The following is a 25657-nucleotide window of genomic DNA, read 5'->3' on the forward strand; positions in this document are numbered from 1 at the left end:
TTACATGTCTGATGTCAATACAGTTCAAAATAAAAGAATTGAGAGCGAGTTCTGCATGAGATTGTGTGCATAAATACATAAATGCCATTTTCTGCAATTTCTTTTCTCAGAGAGACATTTTGGGGGAAAACAGGGTGTATATAAATGGCTATAAGTAGAGTACAGAACATGCTAAAAGCTCACTTTTTTTCCCCTGGTGAACCCAGAGACGTACATCTTCATTTTGAGGTATTGCAAATCACTCTGGTGCTAATAGATAATTTACTGTGGGTCTTGAAAGATGACCAACAATTATGAAAATCTTTGGCCTGTGCTAAATATTGGCAGTCCTAAACTGGCGGTGAATGAGTTAATGAAGTCCTTGTGATGCCTGATGATATCCGCTCTCAAAAAGTTGTGAAGAGCCTCTTCGGATATAGCTTTGACAGTGACGGCTGACATTTATTCTAGTCAGCGTGCTGTTTGTTTGTCTGAGTGAGCAGCACATCGCTAATCATTAGCGATAGGTGAATTAGAATTGTGCGGAGATGCAAGGAAAAACTTTTTATGCCTCCGCCGGCGATGGCCGTGGCCGGAAGCAGCATGTCTTCAGGTTGTCCGTCTGATGCTCATTAACATATCTCAGGAACGCCTTGACGGAATTTCTTCAAATTTGGCTCAAACATCCACTTGGACTCAAGGATGAACATTAGATTTTGATGGTCAAAGGTCAAAGTTCAAGTAGCTAGGGAGGGATAGGAAGGTCAAAGAGAGTCTGGATTCGAGGGGTGGGTTTGCAGGGGTGCAAACTTGTCAGCTTTCGGCAAAATTCGTGATTCGTGTAGATCCATTGAGTTTTTGAAATGGGGGGGGGGGGTGCCGGGCGCTGACTTCTGAGTGTGCGTGCCACAGCGCGCTGTCAAACTCATCATGTACACACAGAAAGACGGAGATACCAAAAGAAAACGTTTCGTATGGCTTCTGTGTGCTTTATACTTCTTTATACTACTATCGTTTTATTTTGAAAATATCCGACTGGAAGTCGTATTGTTATTATCGCTAACTAACACAGGAGAGCAGCCGGGGCAGTGCGGTCTGCGTCTCTGTTTCGTTAGCTGGTTTAGCTTGGCATGACTCCCAAACAGATGGAATTAAAATGTGTCAGACAATGGTTTTGTAGGGTTAGGGTTTTGTATGCAGGAGACAAGGCTACAGCTGCAGCAGACAATAGTTCTAGCTAACGTTAGCTGGATGGCATGACAATGTTAGTTAATAATAATAAATAATAATGAATTGTATTTGTATAGCACACTTTAAAATCAAACTGACATCTCAAGGTGCTTCACAAGAGAAATAAGGATTAAAAACAGGCCCTAGTCGAACGCAGCATGAAAAAGCTGCGTCTTTAGGCTGCTTTTGAAGGCAGCAAGGGAGTCCGAGGCCCGGATGGATCCTGGGAGCAGATTCCACAGGCATGGCCCCAGTGCACAAAAGGCACGATTTCCCATGGTTGAGAGCCTTGTGTGTGGAATTGCAAGGAGATTTTTGCTGCCAGACCTGAGAGTCCGGGATGAGGTTTGGCGGGAGAGGAGGTCCCGGAGGTAGGTCGGCCCGAGGTGGTTGGTGGCCTTGTAGACGAGCAGGAGGGTTTTGTAGATGATGCGCTGCTTTACTGGCAACCAATGGAGGGAGTGGAGGACTGGGGTGATGTGCTGGCTTTTCTGGGTTTTTGTGAGGACACGTGTGTTTTGCACGTATTATAGTCTCTGGATGTTTTTGGAGGGGAGGCCTGCCAGCGGTGAGTTACAATAGTCGATGCGTGAGGTGATGAATGCGTGGACCAGTCTTTCGGCATCAGGTTGGGAGAATGAGGGCCTGAGTTTGGAGATGTTCCTCAGGTGGTAAAATGATGTTTGGCAGCCCGATTTTATGTGGGCATCAAATGACAGTGATGTGTCAAATTTAACGCAGAGGCTGGTGACAAGTGAGGACAGCGGGATGGAGTGGTTGTCAACAGTGATGTGGGTGATACCGGCCTGTGTGGTTTGATGGCGTGTGCCGATGAGAATGGCTTCGGTCTTACTGCCATTTAGCTGGAGGGAGTTTCTGGCCATCCAGAGATGGATGTCGTCAAGGCACCTGGTAGCACGGGTGAGAGCCAGGTGTGCGTCAGGGGAGGTTTGTAGGTAAATTTGAGTGTCATCATCAGCATATAATGAAAACTGATGCCATGGCTGCGCAGTATGTTGCCAAGGGGGAGCATGTAAGCTAGTTAGCGTGTAATGTTAGTAGGGCTGTCAAACGATACATTTTCTTAATCGCGATTAATCTTACGATTAACTATAGTTAACCGCGATTAATCACATCTTTGTATCGCATGTTTAAAATGCCGTTATTTTGCATTTTAAAGCATTTTTAATTCAATATTAATAATTCTTACCAGTGTGTCGTGATTGGGAATTAAATGAATGCAAATAAATGTACTTTGTGATCTTGAATTTTAGATTTATTTTCAATTCAATAGAAGTGCAATGTAGACAGGAGGTAACAATGTCTACAAAATATATCTTGAACAGAAAATAAATGCACAATTGTAAACAGTGCAGTACACGCTCCAGAACCGATACTTCCGGTGGCGGCGCTGTGGAGCAGTCGAAACCCAAAATGACACAGCAGAAGAAGGCTGTGTCTGAGCTAAAATCTTTGGCACTTCCATGTGAATAATGGCTCGGTATTGATCTCGTACATTGGCTCGTACACAGCCGACCTCCCAGTGGAGAGGACCCGCGCATCCGAGACTCTGAACGAAGAATGACTGATGAGTCTCGCATTGAGGCTACGGCGACGCTTAGCTTTTAGGTGATAGCTCATTTTCCACCACATCAGCATTACATAATGTTAGGCAAACAACAGATGACTAAATAAATGGTTCATGATAATTTAATGGCAACAATAGCCAATGAGCAGCATTGAGTCATTCTGGCAAGAAATTAATGGTGCATCATGAGAATACTGTACTTTAATTGAATTAAACTAAATTGTAATGTACCAGAGAGAGATCAACAGACATTTATTTACATGAAAATCTAATAAAGTTTCACTTTAAGAAATTCCCAAAATGTAGGCTATACAAAATGACAAAAAGGTGCGTGCACCGGTGCAACCAACGTTAGTCTGGAGCCCTGTATATCGCATAAAGAGTTCACTGCATACCCAGCTATGGAGTATAGACCAGTGGAAAAGTTAGTCTGGAACCCTGGTTTGCACTTTAATAATCCTGTGAAATAAGCTATTACATTCAAGTTGTGCATAATATGTTTTTGGACCTGGCTCTGCACTCTCTTGACTGTTTATTTATTTTTTAAATGCCCATCCGTTTAGGGCCTAAATGGATGTCCCTTTAATGTAGCAGTGAAATTACATTAATTCTAGGGTCAGTTTTTCCTCTATATCCACATTCTAAAATCAATGTAAATCCACCTTTAAAAAAAAAAATCTTCCTGGGGGATAAATGGCTACACCACTGCACTGTGGGCAAGGTATTTGTGCTTGTATGAGTCTCTGGACAGACATTGATGTAGAATGCTGACTTGTTGGGGGAGGCATACAACAGCAAGGCGGTATTTCTAGTTTTGTGGGAAGGCTACTGTCTAATCTACTCCCCTACTCTCAAATGCAATCATAAACCACCGTAATAATCAACCGTGATTAGAATGACCAGAAAATTATCTAACTTTTGTGAGTGTGTGTGTGTGTGTGCGTGCGCGTGTGTCAGGGTTCCCACGGGTCCTTGAAACCTTTGAATGTTTGTGAATTTGAAAAATCAAAATCAAGGCATTAAACATTTTTATGCCTCCACGGCGGCAATATCCAGGCTGGAGGCGTTATGGATCCGGGTTGTCCGTACGTACGTCTGTACGTCCGTACGTCCGTCCGTCCGTCCGATGTTCGTTAACGCGATATCTGATGAACGCCTTGACGGAATTTCATCAAATTTGCCTTAAACATCCACATAGGCTCAAGGATGATCTGATTAGATTTTGGTGGTCAAAGGTCAAGGTCACTGTGACCTCTCGAACGCCATTTCCAAGCTTGTTAACGTGATATCTGAGGAATGCCTTGATGGAATTTCATCAAATTTGCCTTAAACATCCACTTAGGCTCAAGGATGATCTGATTAGATTTTGGTGGTCAAAGGTCAAAGGTCAAGGTCACTGTGACCTCTCGAACGCCATTTTCAAGCTTGTTAACGTGATATCTGAGGAACGCCTTGACGGAATTTAATCAAATTTGCCTTAAACATCCACTTAGGCTCAAGGATGATCTGATTAGATTTTGGTGGTCAAAGGTCAAGGTGACTGTGACCTCTCCAACGCCATTTTCAAGCTTGTTAACACGATATCTGAGGAATGCCTTGATGGAATTTCATCAAATTTGCCTTAAACATGCACTTAGGCTCAAGGATGATCTGATTAGATTTTGGTGGTCAAAGGTCAAGGTCACTGTGACCTCTCGAACGCCATTTTCAAGCTTGTTAACGCCATATCTCAGGAATGCCTTGACGGAATTTAATCAAATTTGCCTCAAACATTAACTTGGCCTCAAGGATGAACTGATTCCATTTTGGTGGTCAAACTTCAAGGTCACTGTGACCTCACGAACGCCATTTTCAAGCTTGTTAACGTGATATCTCAGGAATGTCTTGATGGAATTTCTTCGAACTTGCCTCAAACGTCCACTTGGACTCAAGGATGAACTGATTACATTTTGGTGGTCAAAGTTTAAGGTCACTGTGACCTCACACACCCAATTTCCAAGCTCTGTAACACAACATCTCAGGAGCGCCTTGACGGAATTTCTTCCAATTTGCCTCAAATGGCGATTTGGACTCAAGGATGAACTAATGGCGGAGGCATAAGTCCGCGTTGCGGTCGTTCTAGTTGAAAATAGACATGGATCATTGAAAGTGCTTGAATTTTTTCTTCGTAGAGAATTACAAGGGGCCGCCTCCGTAAATTTTCGCTCCGCCTCCAGCTCTCAACAAGTGAAAACAAAATATTTTCTAACAAGCGTTGCTGTCGGTGGATTTCTGTCATTTGCAATTACAACTAACACAGCACAGTTGAGAAGTGTTCACACATTGAACTCTCTCTTTTTAATTGTTGTCTGTGAGCTTCCGTAAAGCCGGCTAGTTCTCATTATAAAATTCTCCATGTTGTAGTAATTAACCTTGATCCTTGTCTCAAACTATGTTGTGTTGAGTCCTTGAATTTGGGGAATTGAGCCTTGAAAGTCCTTGAAAAGAATTCGATGTTGAAGAAGGTGTGGGAAGTGGGAACCCTGCTGTGTGTGTGTGTGCATGTGCATTAGGGCTGTGAATCTTCACTGGGCTCACGATTGGATTCGATTACGATTCAGAGGGCTGCGATTCGATTATAAAACGATTATCGATGCATGTCGATGCATCGATAAATAATCGATGCATCACTTTTTCCCCCAATACATGAATACTCACTTTCTTTTTTATCACTGGGTGGCTACTTTTAAAATAAAGTGCATTTGGAATTGCATTGTATTATGATCCATAATTAAAATAAACAAATCCATTTACTTCCATTATCTTTTATTAATTAATACAAATGCTGCCCTCAGAGTGCAGAAGAAGAAGCACAAGTAACAGATTGGAGAGCAATCGCATCAAGCTGGAGTTAAAATAACTATTGCAGTTGAATTCAGGGAATGTGGGATATAGGGCTATATTTTAATTTTTAGAGGAAACTGGACTAAATAGAAGAATATAGCCAGGATAGTGTTTTAGAAGTCCATTCTGATCCACACTCCATTTCAGAAGGTGGCGGTAATGCACCATAAGTTGTTTGCCAACCGCCATAAAACACTAGTAGAAGAAGAAGAAGAAGCACAAGCTTCACTGACGTTTAGCTTTACTGACATTAAGTTGCAATAAAGCACAAGTCAAAACATATCACCTGACTGGGCATCCATCATATAAACATGCATGGTGCCAGAAGCAGAACCTTGATGATGCTTGACACTACTCTGTCTGCATTCTCTCTCTTGTAGCCTTGCATGCTGGGTGGACGTATCTCTGTAACCGTAAGTCGTAGAGACTGCATTGCGATTTGACCTTCCGTTTCACAGGAAATGTAAATAATCAATTTCTGACATTTGTGAATCGTCCACGTCTGCATCGCGATGCATCTTATAATCGATTATTTTTGACACCCCTAATGTGCATGCCGTGTGTATGTACATGTGTTCCTCACGAGAAGGAGGTATGATTTATTTTGCCTTTATTTACCATGCTCATCATTCCTAACAAGGAAATGTGATCAACTATGACCAGAGAGCCAGGATAAATAGACTTCTACAAATTGCCTCAAGTTTAATGCTCACTGGCTCATTAGATAAATTGCTAACCAATAACCTGGGCATCAAGGTTTGCCAAGGGTGTGGCAGGCCCAAAGGTTGCCGTTTTGAGTAGGCCAAGGGTGTGGAAGGTAGGAGTCCAAAGCTGAGGCCTATACCCATTTTGAGTAGTAAGATTTAGAGTGGAGAGGCAGTCAGGAAGAGGAAGCAGACATAACTCTTTTGGAGCAAAAGCTAAGTTAATAACTAGCCTATATATTAGTCTTATTATTCCATGTCTTCTACACTGCCCTCTGTCATCTCAGTAGCATTTTTAAATTTGGCCACTGGGGGGGGGAAGAAAATGATTTACCAAACATTCCAAACTCTGTGACGTCATCTTCATTAATAAACCCAGACGCCGGCCAGAGTGCGACGTGTCACGGGGAGGGAGGCGTCCCACGGTCAAATTCCTTCCACTCTTTCCCTCGTTCTGTCACTTTTCAGACAGTCCCCTCTCCCCAGGCAGTCTTTAATATGTTACCAGGAGGATCAGTCTCTGACCTTTGTCATTTCCGGTGGCCCAGTGGAGTGTCTGTTATCTAATCAGGGAAATATCTGAATGTTGGAGAAGGGACAGAGAGGCGCACAGAAGAAGGCAGGGGGGGAGAGAAATAGGTTGAGGGACAGATAGATGGGTGTATGGGTGACATGAGGGAGAAGAAGGAGAGAAGGCAACCCTCAGGAGAACAAGGCAGATGCGATTGCAGCAGCAAGCAAAGTCAGTAAGAGGAAACAGGGCCCACTGTAGTGTGGCCTCTGTCTTTAAACGACCTGCTTTAGGTGAAAGGTTGGAAATCAGAAGGGGGCGGAGCTTGAGCGTGGCCACATGGTCACTCACCCTCTGACGTGGTTAAACATACACTGCAAGCTGCAGTGATCAGGAATAGTAGCTAATATTCTGTTACATAATGTATAAACAAATACATTGAAACCAAAATTTAATCTTTCTGCCATTGCTTGTTCATCTCACAATTTTTTTGTTTCGTTGCATGTTTTAGGGTAGTTCATTTTCATCTCTGTTCATCTTCATCCAATTTTTGCGTAGAACTGAGTACTTGTTTTTATTATTTTACTACTTAGGTCTGCAACCCCCAAAATAAAAAAACATTTTCCTAATTCCCCTTTATTTCCCCCCAAATTTAGTTTCTTCCATTTTAAATTTAATGTAGGGGTTAGGACCGTTTTTTTCTTCTTTTTTTAATGATGACATGGCTCTCTCAGACAGCCTCTTCGACATTTGACAAGTTTGAGGATGACGTAAGGGTCCCGTGCAAGACAGACCCCCCCCTCTCAAAACACCCCAATCGAAAACAGAATGATTTCTAGGCCTATTTTACAATTAAGAAATCATTTAGGTTACTACAATAATTAGGTAGGTCTACTTTTGATTTTGATAATTAGGCCTACTTGTATATTAAGCCAAATTATTGAAAATTCTGCAAGATAGGCCTAATGTGACGTGGTATCTCAGTAGGCCTAATGTGACGTGGTATCTCAGTAGGCCTAATGTGACGTGGTATCTCAGTAGACCTAATGTGACATCTCGTATCTCAGTAGGCGCAATGTGACATCTCGTATCTCATTAGGCCTATAATGTGACATATCGTATCTCAGTAGGCCTAATGTGACATCTTGTATCTCAGTAGACCTAATGTGACATCTTGTATCTCAGTAGACCTAATGTGACATCTCGTATCTCAGTAGACCTAATGTGACATCTCGTATCTCAGTAGGCCTAATGTGACATCTCGTATCTCAGTAGGCCTAATGTAACATCTTGTATCTCAGTAGGCCTAATGTGACATCTCGTATCTCAGTAGGCGCAATGTGACATCTCGTATCTCAGTAGGCCTAATGTGACGTCTTGTATCTCATTAGGCCTAATGTGACATCTCGTATCTCAGTAGGCCTAATGTGACGTCTTGTATCTCATTAGGCCTAATGTGACATCTTGTATCTCAGTAGACCTAATGTGACATCTCGTATCTCAGTAGGCGCAATGTGACATCTCGTATCTCAGTAGGCCTAATGTGACGTCTTGTATCTCATTAGGCCTAATGTGACATCTTGTATCTCAGTAGACCTAATGTGACATCTCGTATCTCAGTAGACCTAATGTGACATCTTGTATCTCAGTAGGCCTAATGTGACATCTTGTATCTCAGTAGGCCTAATGTGACATCTCGTATCTCAGTAGGCCTAATGTGACATCTCGTATCTCAGTAGGCCTAATGTGACATCTCGTATCTCAGTAGGCCTAATGTGACATCTCGTATCTCCGTAGGCGCAATGTGACATCTCGTATCTCAGTAGGCGCAATGTGACATCTCGTATCTCAGTAGGCCTAATGTGACATCTCGTATCTCAGTAGGCCTAATGTGACATCTTGTATCTCAGTAGGCCTAATGTGACATCTTGTACCTAATGTGACATCTCGTATCTCAGTAGACCTAATGTGACATCTCGTATCTCAGTAGACCTAATGTGACATCTCGTATCTCAGTAGGCGTAATGTGACATCTCGTATCTCAGTAGGCCTAATGTGACATCTCGTATCTCAGTAGGCGTAATGTGACATCTCGTATCTCAGTAGACCTAATGTGACATCTCGTATCTCAGTAGGCGTAATGTGACATCTCGTATCTCAGTAGGCCTAATGTGACATCTCGTATCTCAGTAGGCCTAATGTAACATCTTGTATCTCAGTAGGCCTAATGTAACATCTTGTATCTCAGTAGGCCTAATGTAACATCTTGTATCTCAGTAGACCTAATGTGACATCTCGTATCTCAGTAGACCTAATGTGACATCTCGTATCTCAGTAGGCCTAATGTGACATCTTGTATCTCAGTAGGCCTAATGTAACATCTTGTATCTCAGTAGGCCTAATGTAACATCTCGTATCTCAGTAGACCTAATGTGACATCTCGTATCTCAGTAGACCTAATGCGACATCTCGTATCTCAGTAGACCTAATGCGACATCTCGTATCTCAGTAGGCCTAATGCGACATCTCGTATCTCAGTAGGCCTAATGCGACATCTCGTATCTCAGTAGGCCTAATGTGACATCTCGTATCTCAGTAGGCCTAATGTGACATCTCGTATCTCAGTAGGCCTAATGTGACATCTTGTATCTCAGTAGGCCTAATGTGACATCTTGTATCTCAGTAGGCCTAATGTGACATCTCGTATCTCATTAGGCCTAATGTGACATCTCGTATCTCAGTAGGCCTAATGTGACATCTCGTATCTCAGTAGGCCTAATGTGACATCTCGTATCTCAGTAGGCCTAATGTGACATCTCGTATCTCAGTAGGCCTAATGTAACATCTTGTATCTCATTAGGCCTAATGTGACATCTTGTATCTCAGTAGGCCTAATGTGACATCTCGTATCTCATTAGGCGTAATGTGACATCTCGTATCTCAGTAGGCCTAATGTGACATCTCGTATCTCATTAGGCGTAATGTGACATCTCGTATCTCATTAGGCGTAATGTGACATCTCGTATCTCAGTAGGCCTAATGTGACATCTCGTATCTCAGAAGGCCTAATGTGACATCTTGTATCTCATTAGGCGTAATGTGACATCTCGTATCTCAGTAGGCCTAATGTGACGTCTTGTATCTCAGTAGACCTAATGTGACATCTTGTATCTCATTAGGCCTAATGTGACATCTTGTATCTCATTAGGCGTAATGTGACATCTCGTATCTCATTAGGCGTAATGTGACATCTCGTATCTCAGTAGGCCTAATGTGACATCTCGTATCTCAGTAGGCCTAATGTGACATCTTGTATCTCAGTAGGCCTAATGTGACATCTCGTATCTCAGTAGGCCTAATGTGACGTCTTGTATCTCAGTAGACCTAATGTGACATCTTGTATCTCATTAGGCCTAATGTGACATCTTGTATCTCATTAGGCCTAATGTGACATCTTGTATCTCATTAGACCTAATGTGACATCTCGTATCTCAGTAGGCCTAATGTGACATCTTGTATCTCATTAGACCTAATGTGACATCTTGTATCTCAGTAGACCTAATGTGACATCTCGTATCTCAGTAGACCTAATGTGACATCTTGTATCTCAGTAGACCTAATGTGACATCTTGTATCTCAGTAGACCTAATGTGACATCTTGTATCTCAGTAGACCTAATGTGACGTATTGTATCTCAGTAGACCTAATGTCATGTATTGTATCTCAGTAGGCCTAATGTGGCGTGGTATCTCAGTAGACCTAATGTGACGTCTTGTATCTCAGTAGACCTAATGTGACATGGTATCTCAGTAGACCTAATGTGACGTCTTGTATCTCAGTAGACCTAATGTGATGTCTTGTATCTCAGTAGACCTAATGTGACGTCTTGTATCTCAGTAGGCCTAATGTGACGTGGTATCTCAGTAGGCCTAATGTGATGTCTTGTATCTGAGTAGGCCTAATGTGGCGTCTCGTATCTCAGTAGGCCTAATGTTACGTCTCGTATCTCAGTAGGCCTAATGTGACATCTTGTATCTCAGTAGGCCTAATGTGACGTCTTGTATCTCAGTAGACCTAATGTGACGTCTTGTATCTCAGTAGACCTAATGTGATGTCTTGTATCTCAGTAGACCTAATGTGACGTCTTGTATCTCAGTAGGCCTAATGTGACGTGGTATCTCAGTAGGCCTAATGTGATGTCTTGTATCTGAGTAGGCCTAATGTGGCGTCTCGTATCTCAGTAGGCCTAATGTTACGTCTCGTATCTCAGTAGGCCTAATGTGACATCTTGTATCTCAGTAGGCCTAATGTGACGTCTTGTATCTCAGTAGACCTAATGTGACGTCTTGTATCTCAGTAGGCCTAATGTGACGTGGTATCTCAGTAGACCTAATGTGACATCTCGTATCTCAGTAGGCCTAATGTGACATCTCGTATCTCAGTAGACCTAATGTGACGTGGTATCTCAGTAGACCTAATGTGACATCTCGTATCTCAGTAGACCTAATGTGACATCTCGTATCTCAGTAGACCTAATGTGACATCTCGTATCTCAGTAGACCTAATGTGACATCTTGTACCTAATGTGACATCTCGTATCTCAGTAGACCTAATGTGACATCTCGTATCTCAGTAGACCTAATGTGATGTCTCGTATCTCAGTAGACCTAATGTGACGTCTCATATCTCAGTAGGCCTAATGTGACGTGGTATCTCAGTAGGCCTAATGTGACATCTCGTATCTCAGTAGGCCTAATGTGACATGCTATCTCAGTAGGCCTAATGTGACGTGGTATCTCAGTAGGCCTAATGTGACATCTCGTATCTCAGTAGGCCTAATGTGACATGGTATCTCAGTAGGCCTAATGTGACGTGGTATCTCAGTAGACCTAATGTGACATCTCGTATCTCAGTAGGCCTAATGTGACATCTCGTATCTCAGTAGACCTAATGTGACGTGGTATCTCAGTAGGCCTAATGTGACGTGGTATCTCAGTAGGCCTAATGTGACATCTCGTATCTCAGTAGGCCTAATGTGACGTGGTATCTCAGTAGGCCTAATGTGACATCTTGTATCTCAGTAGACCTAATGTGACGTGGTATCTCAGTAGGCCTAATGTGACGTGGTATCTCAGTAGGCCTAATGTGACATCTCGTATCTCAGTAGGCCTAATGTGACGTGGTATCTCAGTAGGCCTAATGTGACATCTTGTATCTCAGTAGACCTAATGTGACGTGGTATCTCAGTAGGCCTAATGTGACGTGGTATCTCAGTAGGCCTAATGTGACATCTCGTATCTCAGTAGGCCTAATGTGACATGGTATATCAGTAGGCCTAATGTGACATCTCGTATCTCAGTAGACCTAATGTGACGTGGTATCTCAGTAGGCCTAATGTGACATGGTATCTCAGTAGGCCTAATGTGACATCTCGTATCTCAGTAGGCCTAATGTGACATGGTATATCAGTAGGCCTAATGTGACGTGGTATCTCAGTAGGCCTAATGTGACATGGTATCTCAGTAGGCCTAATGTGACATCTCGTATCTCAGTAGGCCTAATGTGATGTGGTATATCAGTAGGCCTAATGTGACGTGGTATCTCAGTAGGCCTAATGTGACATGGTATGTGTTTGACTTTGCTGTTAAACATTCATATTGCTGGACAAATGGATGAATGTAACGCCACTGATGAAAGGTTGTATTACTTTATTTGTCTACTGTGTGTTCTTAATTACAAACTTCATAACTATTCTATCTAGGCTACTTTACAGCGTGCCCATGCTGTGGTTAAGCTGCATTATTTGTGGGCTGATATGTCATGATGTAGGCTGTGTGTTCTGATGATGTCTTTGTAACCCAGGTGGTATAGCTAATGTAGGCTGTGTGTTCTGATGATGTATAGCTAATGTAGGCTGTGTGTTCTGATGATGTATAGCTAATGTAGGCTGTGTGTTCTGATGATGTATAGCTAATGTAGGCTGTGTGTTCTGATGATGTATAGCTAATGTAGGCTGTGTGTTCTGATGATGTATAGCTAATGTAGGCTGTGTGTTCTGATGATGTATAGCTAATGTAGGCTGTGTGTTCTGATGATGTATAGCTAATGTAGGCTGTGTGTTCTGATAATGTCTTTGTAACCCAGGTGGTATAGCTAATGTAGGCTGTGTGTTCTGATGATGTATAGCTAATGTAGGCTGTGTGTTCTGATAATGTCTTTGTAACCCAGGTGGTATAGCTAATGTAGGCTGTGTGTTCTGATGATGTCTTTGTAACCCAGGTGGTATACTGTAGCTAATGTAGGCTGTGTGTTCTGATAATGTCTTTGTAACCCAGGTGGTATAGCTAATGTAGGCTGTGTGTTCTGATGATGTCTTTGTAACCCAGGTGGTATACTGTAGCTAATGTAGACTGTGTGTTCTGATAATGTCTTTGTAACCCAGGTGGTATACTGTAGCTAATGGGTTACAGGAGCTGGACAACACTCAACGTTAACACAGCCCTGCATTCATAAAGTCAGTGAAGTGAGCAAATCTATCTGTGGGACGGCACGATTGACACGGCTTTTGACCAATCATCTTTGAGCAGCACGTGTGGAGTTCTACATTGTGCGAGTTTAGTTACCATTGGATAATTTGGGTTTGACATGACTGGCTTCCAGACGCTGAAAAAGGAAAGATCCCAGAAGAAAAAATTATCCAAACCATTTGGCAACGGCTATGCTCATGTGCGAATGCTAATTACCACTGATTATGGTCACTAACAGCGCTGCTTCTCTCTTGCTCTCCCTCTTTCGCTCCATCCTCCCGCTCTTCCTCCCTATCTCCCCTCTTCCTCCACAGTGACAGTTATGCGCGTGTGAGAGCAGTGGTCATGACTCGGGATGACTCCAGCGGTGGGTGGCTCCCCCTGGGGGGCGGAGGCCTTAGCTGTGTCACCGTTTATAAGGTCAGCCGGGCGGAGGACAGCGGCAGCACCCACAGTGGAGGCAGCGGAGGAAGCACCAACAACCTCAGCCCCTGTAGCCTCAGTCCAAGCCCCAGCCCCCCCAGCGTGGAATTCCTCATCAAGGGCGAGAGGCTCAGAGACAAACTGGTAAGGGAACCTATGGCCCGAACAGGTGTGAATCCTGTCTTTTTGGGGGGTCATGTTTAGGGCTGTACCAAATAGTTTGGACATTTGCATATTTGTTCATAATGCTGACATTCAAGGGGGAGGGAAACAGCATTTGAACATTAATAATTAATATTTTTTTAACATATTTTTTGGTTCAAGTCAGCTTTCAAAGTCATTTACTATGCTCGTTGTTGCAGACAGACCATTAAAGTGAGTCCAAGTGCAAGACCATTTACTATGTCTGCTATACTAAGATCATTGCCAGTGTCAAGTTCAGTGCCGTTTTTGTAGTATCCTTCTGTTAGTGTGTGGCTTTGTGATTGTGTTTATCTGAAATTGTTCCCATAGCCTGCATTGTGAATGGTGATGAATGAATGAACAAACTACTAGAGCTGATTACATGAATGGTTGATTGAGAAAACCAGAGATCATCCTAGTACAAGATTTGTACTGTGCAATTTTCACTGCAGAGTTATATTAATTCAAGAAAGTTGATTTTAACAAAATATAATATATATATAATATATTTAATCCGATGAATGAAATGGAGGATTCACCATCCCTTTTTTTACGTCATGATGGGGCGGCTGTAGCTCAGGAGGTACAGCGGGTCGCCCACTAATCGCTTTGGATAAAATAGGTCGGTGGTTCGATTCCCGCCTCCTCCAGTCTGCATGTAGAAGTGTCCTTGGGCAAGATACTGAACCCCAAATTGCTCCCGATGGTGTGGCAGCACCCCTGGTGGTAGCTTGCCGCCATCGGTGTATGAATGTCTGTGTGAATGGGTGAATGTACCTACTTTGTAAAGCGCTTTGGATAAGTCGGCAGACATTCTGATATGCGTGGAAAACCTCAATAGAATATGCAAATGTGAAAAAAGATAATATATTGGGTAATGTTTCAGGTACCGAAAGCAAAACAATAACAACAGACAATAACTAACATTCTTTCTCTCTCACACTCTCTCCTTCATGCATACTCAGACGCACAAACTAGAGATGGTGCATTCTCCGGGATGAGATCACCATGAGTCCCCCTTCCCAGTCCCCCCTCTTCTCTCTCTCTCTCTCTCTCTCTCTCTCTCTCTCTCTCTCTGTCTCTCACACACATACACACACACACACAGTCACACAGGAAGTGGTTGTTTGGCTTTCCTCCATGGCGCAGGTATCTGAAAATAGGAGCGAGCTGCGTGACGCTGTGATGCATGATGACATCATGAAGGCAGATTAGTCAGGAGAGGAGAATGTGGGATGTGGGATGAGGGAAACGCACAGAGCGCTTGGAAGGGACCTCAGGAAGGCATAGGGGCTGGAAACTCACACTCACGCTGCTTTTCCACCAGCGTGCCTACCTTTAGAAACATTTCCTCATTCTTGATTTCAACGTAAAGACGTATGGGTCAGTTTGACACATACGTATATTAAACAGTCACGGGGGGGCGGAATCCTTTAAGTGTTGATTCTAATAGTCGAATAGTCTCAGCTGCGGACTAGGCCTCATTTATTACGGTGCCCTATATTGACAGATAGTTGAAATTATGAGGAAAATACAGTTGGCAGCCTAGTTATTTAGACAGTCACATGCTAATGTTTTTGCTCTGTAGTCTTATTTGTTGAAATCTGGACGGCAGTGACTGTTTACTAGTTTGTTTACCATTTACTTAACCTTGCAAGGCAGCTGGATCTGGCAGCGTCAGGTTACTATTTACTACAGGGTTCGTACAAAGTCATGAAAGTTTGGAAAACACTTGATTTTAACCGTCATGTTTTCAAGGTCAAGAATATGCTTGAATTTGAATATACTTTGAAAAGTGCTTGATGTTCAACATAATCTGGTGTTTGATCTACACAATCTGAATCAGGCATGTGAACCAAAAATCTTTTATTACGTGAAATGAAACGATCCCATCGTCATATTTATTGTCTCCTGTCGTCTCACACAAGATGCGGAGCAGACACTGGAGTGGGCTGGACCTAGATTGACTGAGATGGGCTCTGAAATGAAAAGAGGCAATTCTCTGTTCAGCTCCACTCCACGTCATGAGGCTGACCATCTGCTCTCAGTGCTCTGAAAGTGCTTGAATTTCACTTAAAGGGGGACTTACCGCCCAGATTTCTGGCAAAATGGTATTCTACTGGATTTGAAAACTCTGCAGTCAAGATGGCCACCTATACTCCCTTCTACCCTGACAGAATTCCTAGCCCACAAACTAACATAACTTGGCCAATAAGTATGTAACATACAAAATAAAACAAACTGTAATGTCTTTATTTGATGTAGAATGCAGAGGACATGTAACTGTTTCATTAAACTCGCATTCCAGGAATATTGTATTTACTGCGCTGCTCTAAATATAACGAATACAACTGGCGCGTGCCTCAGTCAGAGAGCCTGTTCATCCTGGAACCCACTCGCTTTGCGCCAGAACACACTCGATTTGGGGGTGGAACACACCAGGATTGGCCAACGCCAGTGCCCAGAACTGTAAATGGTAAATGGCCTGCATTTATATAGCGCTTTTATCCAAAGTGCTTTACAATCAGTAGGTATACATTCACCCATTCATACACCGATGGTGGCAAGCTGCCACGCAGGGTGCTGCCACACAATCAGGAGCAATTTGGGGTTCAGTATCTTGCCCAAGGACACTTCGACATGCAGACTGGAGGAGCCGGGAATCGAACCACCGACCTCTTTCATCCAAAGCGATTAGTGACGACCCGCTCTACCTCCTGAGCTACAGCCGCCCCCAGAACTGTCAAATCAAATCATCGACAGAGACGCTATAACCCGCCTCCCAATCTCCTTTTATTTTTTTTCCATGACAGTGTATCAACGTGGCTACATTATAAATATAGCCACGTTATAAACAACTAACCAACGCTGACGGAAACGGTTTTGCCCGAAATGGTTAAAAGTGATATCAATTTGGTCATTCAGTGGCGTTTTACTGCCATGTAACATAAAACTAGCTACTAACATTAGCCACAGTATGCGATTACCCATGATGCATTGCGCTCTTAAAGGGCTCGCGCTCAAAACGGGTTCATTGGAGTGAATGGAGATGTTTCAACTCCTGGCGTGAACTACAGTAATAATCACATGAAAAAATCATTTTTCACATGAGTGGGGAAGGATGCAACCACATTTTGGACATTTTGAAGGGCAAAAAAAAGCAGGTTTGAATCCATAGAATCCAAGCCCCGGAAGAGAATTCCCCATTCATTTTCTCCATAGACATTTAGAAAGATCCTTATATATACAGTATAATGAGTTTTAAGGCTGGAACCAAGCCAACCCGTGACCTACTGAATCGTGAGTGACCATAAAACATTTCACTTGGAGCAAAAACAAAAAATAAAAACGGGGGGAAATTTTGAAAATTAGATATTTTTTTCACGCTTTTATTTTTTGTTTTTGCTCCAAGTTAAATGTTTTATGGTCACTCAAGATTCAGTAGGTCGCTGGTTGGCTTGGTTCCAGGCCTTAAAACTCATTATATAAGGATTTTTCTTAATGTCTATGGAGAAAAGGAATGGGGAATTCTCTTCCGGGGCTGGAGACGTCACTGTTGTGACTGTTGAGCTCTATACTTGTAAGTGTGAAAGCATGCCTGTGATCCAGTCCGTGTGTTTTCTGCTCGTGTGATGGCATCCGATGTAGTAGATGCACTGAGATAATCCAGAGCCTCTGTTAATGAGAGTGTAAATCTGTGTGTGGAGAGAGAGCTGTCTGTCAGATGTCAGGCGACGATGATCTATTTGACCCCAAAGACTTGTTATAGCAGGACGCCTAAATCACACTGTTTTAATCTAGCTCCACAGTACGAGGTCGCACACACTCATTGTATGTGTTTGGATCTTGAAAGGATGCGCCTTCCCGGTGGTTTTTGGTGGTGCTAAACCAACATCAAGTTTGAAGCAAAGTACCAATGGCACAAGGTAGCACTCACAAAACTTCAGGACGAAGGAGCTCTCGATTTCACCAATTTATTTGGCCATGTCACAAATAATGCCAACGTTTCGGCCTCTCGGCCTTCTTCAGGGCATGGAGGAAATGGAACAAAATGGAAGTCATGCCATATATAGTAGAGTGAACAATTAGGAAGGTCACATGGTACACTTAAAGGGATCAGGTCACATAAACATGTTTCATTTACTTAACCACATAACAATGACTAAAAAACATGGTGAAATGGCACATTTACATACAATTAAAATAGTTATAATATGCACTTTGAGGTATACTTGTCTTTTCAGAGGGTTTAGAGGAAACATTTGAGAGAAAAGTCATCATTCAGTCCAGCAGGTGTCATTGTGTTGAGTGTGGAGATCCAGTACATTTCTCTCTGTGAGAGAAGTTTTGGTAGGTTGCCATGGTTGCCATGCTCACATGTCCCTGTGGACTCTCTTACATCGGTCAAACTAAGAGAGCACTCAAACAAAGAATATCAGAACATAAAACAGCCATCCGCACAGGTAACATGGACTATGCCATAGCTAAGCATTACCAAGAAGCTAACCATGGCTCTCCAGCCACATTGAAATTTGTGGGACTTGAACATGTCACTCCTCCAACTAGAGGGGGCAACCTACCAAAACTTCTCTCACAGAGAGAAATGTACTGGATCTCCACACTCAACACAATGACACCTGCTGGACTGAATGATGACTTTTCTCTCAAATGTTTCCTCTAAACCCTCTGAAAAGACAAGTATACCTCAAAGTGCATATTATAACTATTTTAATTGTATGTAAATGTGCCATTTCACCATGTTTTTTAGTCATTGTTATGTGGTTAAGTAAATGAAACATGTTTATGTGACCTGATCCCTTTAAGTGTACCATGTGACCTTCCTAATTGTTCACTCTACTATATATGGCACTTCCATTTTGTTCCATTTCCTCCATGCCCTGAAGAAGGCCGAGAGGCCGAAACGTTGGCATTATTTGTGACATGGCCAAATAAATTGGTGAAATCGAGAGCTCCTTTGTCCTGAAGTTTTGTGAGTGCTACCTTGTACGATTGGTACTTTGCTTCAAACTCATTGTATGTGTGTTTTGTGTTTACGGTGTGTTTATGTTTGCGCGTTGCTATCCGTGTGTGTGTGTGTGTGTGTGTGTGTGGCACAGGAAAGGGTGTGACGGGAATGCTATTGTTCAGACAGGGGAAAGACATTGCTCAGAGACCACAGCGAGCGTTCTGGGATGTGGTAAAACAACCCCATCACCACCAGATCCTACCCCCAGCCACCACAACAAACACTCGGCCATATGTAGGTCTGTCGGGATGCCACCCAGGGCCAGGGTGTTGGCATCCACCACAGTGCCACCAACAGTCTGGGAGTATCAGAAGACGAGGGAGAGAAACACTAGGAGACAGATTGATACGTGCAAGAAAACAACAACAACAACAACAACAACAACAAACAAAACCACATAAGGGCAATATAGCTGTTGTTAGAATTCACACTGCATTGCATGGAAGGTACAGTATGTGTGTTTTCCTCATGGATATGCACGGGGGGGGGGGTGTTAACGTACTGCAACTGCAACATCACAATTCTTTTCTCCACATTATTGTTTTAAATCGGTAGCGCTAAGTGAAAGACTATCACTATAATTATGTTCTGCAAATGAAGCTAGAAGGTCTTTGGATTTGATGTAGTTCTATTCCATTTTACTTTTAGGTGTATTAGATTTGGACTTTTTGTTGTCTTAAGGGACAGAATTTCAGCTTTTTAAAGCTGCTACCAGGAGGATTTGAAACCCCCCCCCCCCCCCCCCCCCTGTATATATGTATTCTGTATATGAATACATATACAGACTAGATTACTTAAAAGTGCCATAATGCAAATTGAAAAATATTCTTTTGTGGACGAATTCTAAATTTACAACTAGATTGTGCTAGCATAGTGAGGTATTATGTTGTGATACTGAAAGACAGCTAACCTGCCATAGCTTAGCAATATAGTAGATTGGATCTCTTCTTCTTGACGATACATTGATTGGGTGAATGACGTGGTTATCCTGATTATTCCAGGACTGTAGTAACTTAGCAACAGTTGATAGCGCACACCTAGCTAGGCACTGTGGGACTGTGTACTTGTTTGTGTTGCCTATGAGCAGTCCTCTTCCTGTTTCCTTCCTTTGTGCACAATTTGCGGGAAACTGTACCCAGGGACACATAATGACCACCTAGAAAACAACACATAAAATGAACCAATTTTCACGGCAATGGTGTCATTTTTCTACAGCCATTGCACAGCTATGCTATGCTATCGGTTAATTTGAGAATGATATATTGAGGTAAAATAATAATATTCTGAATCTGCACTTAAGGGGCTTTAATCGACACAAATGAAAGAAAAAACAAAACCATACTGTATAAAAAAATCATAGCACATGAGATTGCATTTTCAATCATGGCATCATGGTATCAAGTTTGATAATAGGGATGACTCATGCATCTCAGCCATGATTGGAAAGTAGCAGACAGGGAACTTGAACTAGATCAAGTGAAAGGGATGAGAAGAGGATTTTGTCAGGTGAAAGTATGTGATAAGGATGCACCAGAGATGTGAGGAATTACAGAGAGATGTGTAGTTGAATAATAAAAAGCAGGAAACAGAGGTGGCGCTAGAGAGCCAGACAGAAGAAGAGAGGTGGAGGGGATCTGTCTATAAGCGCAGTGATGCGGCACAGAGTGTACTGGTGATGACTCAGCTGGCTCTCCATATAGCTACCAATCACCCTCCTCCTCCCTCTCTCTCTCTATCTCACACACACACACACACACACACACACACACACACACACACACACACACACACACACACCTGTTCAGAATGGTTCACTCGTTCACTCACTCACTATTCCCCATGTAGTGTAAGTGTTTATCATATAGTATTACTATTTGGGGAATGATCAAACGAGTTTCGGACACTACACTACCTCACTCTTCTTCTCCTTTAATAAACATGACAGCATTGCATTGTGGTATATGGGAGAAAATGTAGGGCACATTCTCTGTTCACTAGAAATCAGTGCATTGTGGGTATTTTATAGTGGACTATATAGTGAATAACAGTTGAGAATTTCGGACACAAGTATAAAATACACATAGTGTGTGTTGGCCACACATATAGTGGCCCAAATTAGTCCACTATTTCTGTAATAGGGACCGGTTTGGAACAGGGCTATTCTCTGACTGTTAAAAACGACAGATCTAATTGGTTGATGATTATGAGAGATCTCTCTGGCTAAGCTCTCTACACTCCACCTGGCTTCCTGTCTTTTGTAGTCCCTCTGATTGATACAGCTACAGTATGAATTTGGTATAGCCCAGGCATACTCAAAATAGCTTTGCCTTGGGCAAGAGCCCACTTGATACGGTTGGCTGTTTCCACCTTGCTGTTTGCTTGTTCTCACTCATCTTTGACAGTAAAATAGGGTTTATTAGCTGGAAGTCTAGAGGGCTGAGGGAAATGTGTCTATTATAATGTAACTAATACCTCCACTATCCCTGCACCATGAATAGCTTCAATGTTTTTGCATACCATTATTATGCTGCTGCTGTATAATAAAAACCTAACAAAGGATTTTAAAACAAACAGAAGTAATGAGCTTTATGTGCCTACTAAAAAAATATTTTGTATTCAAAGGCCCATTTTATTTGATATTTTTTTAAAGTGTGATCATCTTTGTCCTTCAAAAGATGGTTGTGAAGCTAATTTTGACAGCAAAGTCATATAGGACCATAGATTCAGTATAATCGCTTTACATATATCTGCTTTCCAAGATCCAAGGTATATTCCTCTTGGATGTCTATTTCAAACCCACTGTATCGGAAGAGATCTCTCAGGTTTGCTGAAATGATTTTTTTTAGCACTTTCTAATCAGTAAATAAATAAACAAAGATTAGTAATTGTAGGAGTAGCAGGACTTTAGCCTGATCACTGTAAGTGCATCGGAAGTTGTTTTTGGAATGGGTGCTGGGTAAGGTTCCTGCTGACTAGATAGCTGGATTGATTGATGGTGGGTCTAAAGTGGAACTCCCAGTGGTTTGTCTCTTCCTGTGTGTGTGTGTGTGTGTGTGTGTGTGTGTGTGTGTGTGTGTGTGTGTGTGTGTGTGTGTGTGTGTGTGTGTGTGTGTGTGTGTGTGTGTGTGTGTGTGTGTGTGTGTGTGTGTGTGCTTTCATACAGAGAACCAGTGCTACCCTCCTGATAATCAGGACCTCTTGTCACCAAAGCCAGAGTGCAACACTAAACTCCTCAATCTGTTTACACTCCCTCACAGCTCTTCATCTTCTCAGCTCCCCCTCCATCTCTCTCTCTCTCTTTAGCTATCTCCTGCTATCTCTTTACTAATCCCTGTGCGTTCCACCTCTGTCTGTCTGCCTCTCTCTCTGCCTCTCTCCAGCCCTCTCTCTCTCTCTCTCTCTCTCTAACTCTCTCTCTCTCTCTCTCTCTCTGTCAGGGTGGCTCCTCCCCTCTTTCTCTGAGCACAGTGTGGAATGTGGTGTTAAGTATCCTCCTTCCACGTAACAGTGATACTTCCTCCTCTGTGGGCCTGGCTGCACGCTCACCTTACCTGCTCCGGCTCCATTCAGTCTCGCCTCCACAATCAGCCCCAGAGGCACAGAGAACCCCACCCCACATCCAACCCCCACCCTGCCCTCTCTCTCTCTCCTTCCCTCCCCTCATCCACTGGCTCTGGGTAAACACACAGGCTTAACCCTTACCCCTCTTCTTCTTCGGGAGACAGTGAGGGACGTGATGGCTGACAGTGCGAGGTGCGCAGCACTCACGCGCACTCGTGCACGAAAAGTCGTACACTTGTGTCTGCGCCTGTATCAACGCGTATAATTAGCGACTCTCTCCCAGACGATCAAAATGAAATGTGGTCTGGTGTACTCGCGCACACACACACACACACACACACACTGTATATATCACATATCTTCAACCTCCTCGTACAGCTGCCACATATCAAACCCTTAAAGAGTGCATGTCGACGGTTGTCCAGAAGAACCAGTGGGGAACGTTGCCGTCTGCTTGGGTTGCTCGAGTGTTTGCTTTGTGTTGTTTGCCTCTGTCTGACAAGGTGTTTGCAGCACTAAGATACGGTGTAACACTTGTGGTCAGTAAGCTTTTTCATCGCACCAGCGTCTTCGCTCTCGCATTCTCTCATCCAGATCTCCCTGCGCACGCTCGCACCTTCACAGCCCACTAAGCCAGACTCGTGCACGTTTTGTGAAAAAGCTCAAAGACTGTAATGGCCGTCTCTCGTTTCAGTGAATGTGCTGAGAGGAAGGCCCAGCAGGCCTGATTAATAATAGGCTTTGGAAACACACTTTGGCTGCCTGGCTTCAAAACATACCCCAACCACCACCACCACCACTGCTCTCCACTATTATCATCATCTGTAACCAAAACCCCCATATTTACAATATGTTTTACAAATTATCAAGAGAAGAATGTGAAATTATTGGGCTTGGGGTGATTTCTTTTTTATTTATTTATTTATTGGAAAGTCTTGAGTTGAGTGTAGTTTCAGTGGAAGGCCATCTTTCTCAGCCTCTCTCTCTCTCTCTCTCCTCTCCTCTTGTTGTGTAATGATTGAATGTGACACGTCTAAACGGCTTAGGGTGAGCAGCAAAATGAAGGATTTAAATCTCTATGTTCCCCTATGCGTTCCATCCTTAGACCTCTAAATGATACAGTTTCCAGTCGGCATACCATTGCTTGACAGCTCTCCCAAATGGAAGGAAAACCTTCATTTTAGACCACTCTCTGGATCCAGAGAGATGTCACAGAGTGTGTGGTTCATACATGATCTCATCTCACTCTCAACTCTTCCTGTGTGTGTGTGTGTGTGTGTGTGTGTGTGTGTGTGTGTGTGTGTGTGTGTGTGTGTGTGTGTGTGTGTGTGTGTGGCCAGGTGGTGCTGGAGTGTGTCCTGCAGAAAGACCTAGTCTACAACAAGGTCAACCCCATCTTCCACCACTGGAGGATCAATGACAAGAAGTTTGGTCTAACCTTCCAGAGCCCCGCAGACGCCCGTGCCTTTGACCGGGGCATACGTCGGGCCATTGAGGACATCAACCAAGGTGGGCTTGTGTGTGTGTGTGTGTGTGTGTGTGTGTGTGTAGGTATGTGTGTGCATGTAGGGGTGTGTGTGTGTGTGTGTGTGTGTGTGTGTGTGTGTGTAGGTATGTGTGTGTGTAGTTGTGTTGGTGGGTGGGGTTGGTGTGTGTCATGGAGATTGAAGGGGCGAGGGTACCCACATGTGTGTTTCTGAGGCCGTGGGCACGGTAGTAGTAGATAACAAAGTCAGTGTTAACTCAGCGGAACACACCTTAACTCGGGCATAAAACAACCAGCATCGGCCTATTGTTTCGCTATCTAAAAATCAGCACAGCCACACAGATTGCTCTCCGCCATTTTCTTTTCTCACTTCCTTTCCCCCAACCACCGGGCTCAAAACAGGTTTGTTTGGAGTTTGCACTATATACGTGTTGGCATCCGTGCTATATGTGCCATACGATATGCCTGTATGTGAATGAATGTGCTATGCATTGTGCAGTATCCATGGCGGGCCTCTACAGCCCATGTTCCCGCCTGCCATTGACTTGTAATGGTTGACCTAGCATCTGTGCTAGGAGAGATGCTTAGTGTTGACCTAGCATCTGTGCTAGGAGAGATGCTTAGCGTTGATTAGCGTTGATGAGTCCCCCCCCCCCCGGCTACCTGCTCACTCACCCAAGCACGACCCCTCCTGCGTTATCTTATCAGTGCCAGCTGCCCAGATACACTCTCCACTTCCTGTAGGGGCTGGCAGGGCGAGGCCGTGCCCAGACAGTGGGCGATAGAGGAAAATGAGAGAGGGGGTGGTGGTGAGAAGGAGGGGGCAGGAGCAGAGAATGGGTGGGAATCTGAGATAGGAGAAGAGCTTTAGGCCCTGTTTACACGGCGACGCTCCCTGCATAAAACGGCAAACTTTTTTTAGCATTAGTGCCTTCCTTTTACATGGTGACGCCGTTATTGGGGGGTGAAAACGCAAAAAAAAAGAAAACAGGTCCCAGACTGGAATTCTTGATAACGTTGCCCCTTACTGTTGCCGTGTAAAGTGGAGAAACGCAATTCAGGTGATGACACAGCCCCCCTTCACCATGGAAGACAATGGTAGGCAGGAGCATTGAACTAGCCCAATACTATACAGCCTTAGGGCCTGTGTACACCTAGCGTCTTTTTCCGACGTTAAACGCTGGGAATGCGCTGGGGAATGCTGATCCCAGCGCACAATATACAAGGAAGCAGTCTGCAAGTAACGTTAGTTCAGCTTGATAGCTGACAGCTAGCAAGCTAACAACACAGGTAGGCTACGCTATTAAAAGCAGTAAGCACAACACTCACCAGAAATATTAAGTGTCTAGCCGATCTGCTCCCACAATTGAGCCGTTCTGTCTCTGTTGCGATAGTTTTTCCATATGATTAGTTACCAGAAAAGGAGCAGCCGACACCAGCGTCTTTCTGAAAAGTTAAAATATTTTCAGCTGGAAGCGCTGGGAGTCGGCGCACAAAAACGCCGAAAAAAGACGCTGGGCGCTCTGCACTTTCTCTACACGTCCGTGTGCGCTCGC

At 43.5% G+C, this 25657-nt stretch overlaps 1 protein-coding gene across 1 annotated transcript in view; it reads left to right on the plus strand.

Moving 5' to 3' along the window:
- The window catches only part of spred1 (sprouty related EVH1 domain containing 1), a 65907-nt gene that overhangs the window by 15959 nt on the left and 24291 nt on the right, over positions 1-25657 (plus strand). Inside the window, exons 2-3 of the mRNA XM_083632656.1 lie at positions 13737-13989; positions 23956-24124. Of these exons, the coding sequence (XP_083488782.1) occupies positions 13737-13989; positions 23956-24124 (422 nt within the window). The remainder of the gene's footprint in view (positions 1-13736; positions 13990-23955; positions 24125-25657) is intronic.

The sequence above is a fragment of the Poromitra crassiceps genome (assembly GCF_964638095.1).
Source record: "Poromitra crassiceps genome assembly, chromosome: 3".
In the NCBI taxonomy this organism is placed as follows: domain Eukaryota; kingdom Metazoa; phylum Chordata; class Actinopteri; order Beryciformes; family Melamphaidae; genus Poromitra; species Poromitra crassiceps.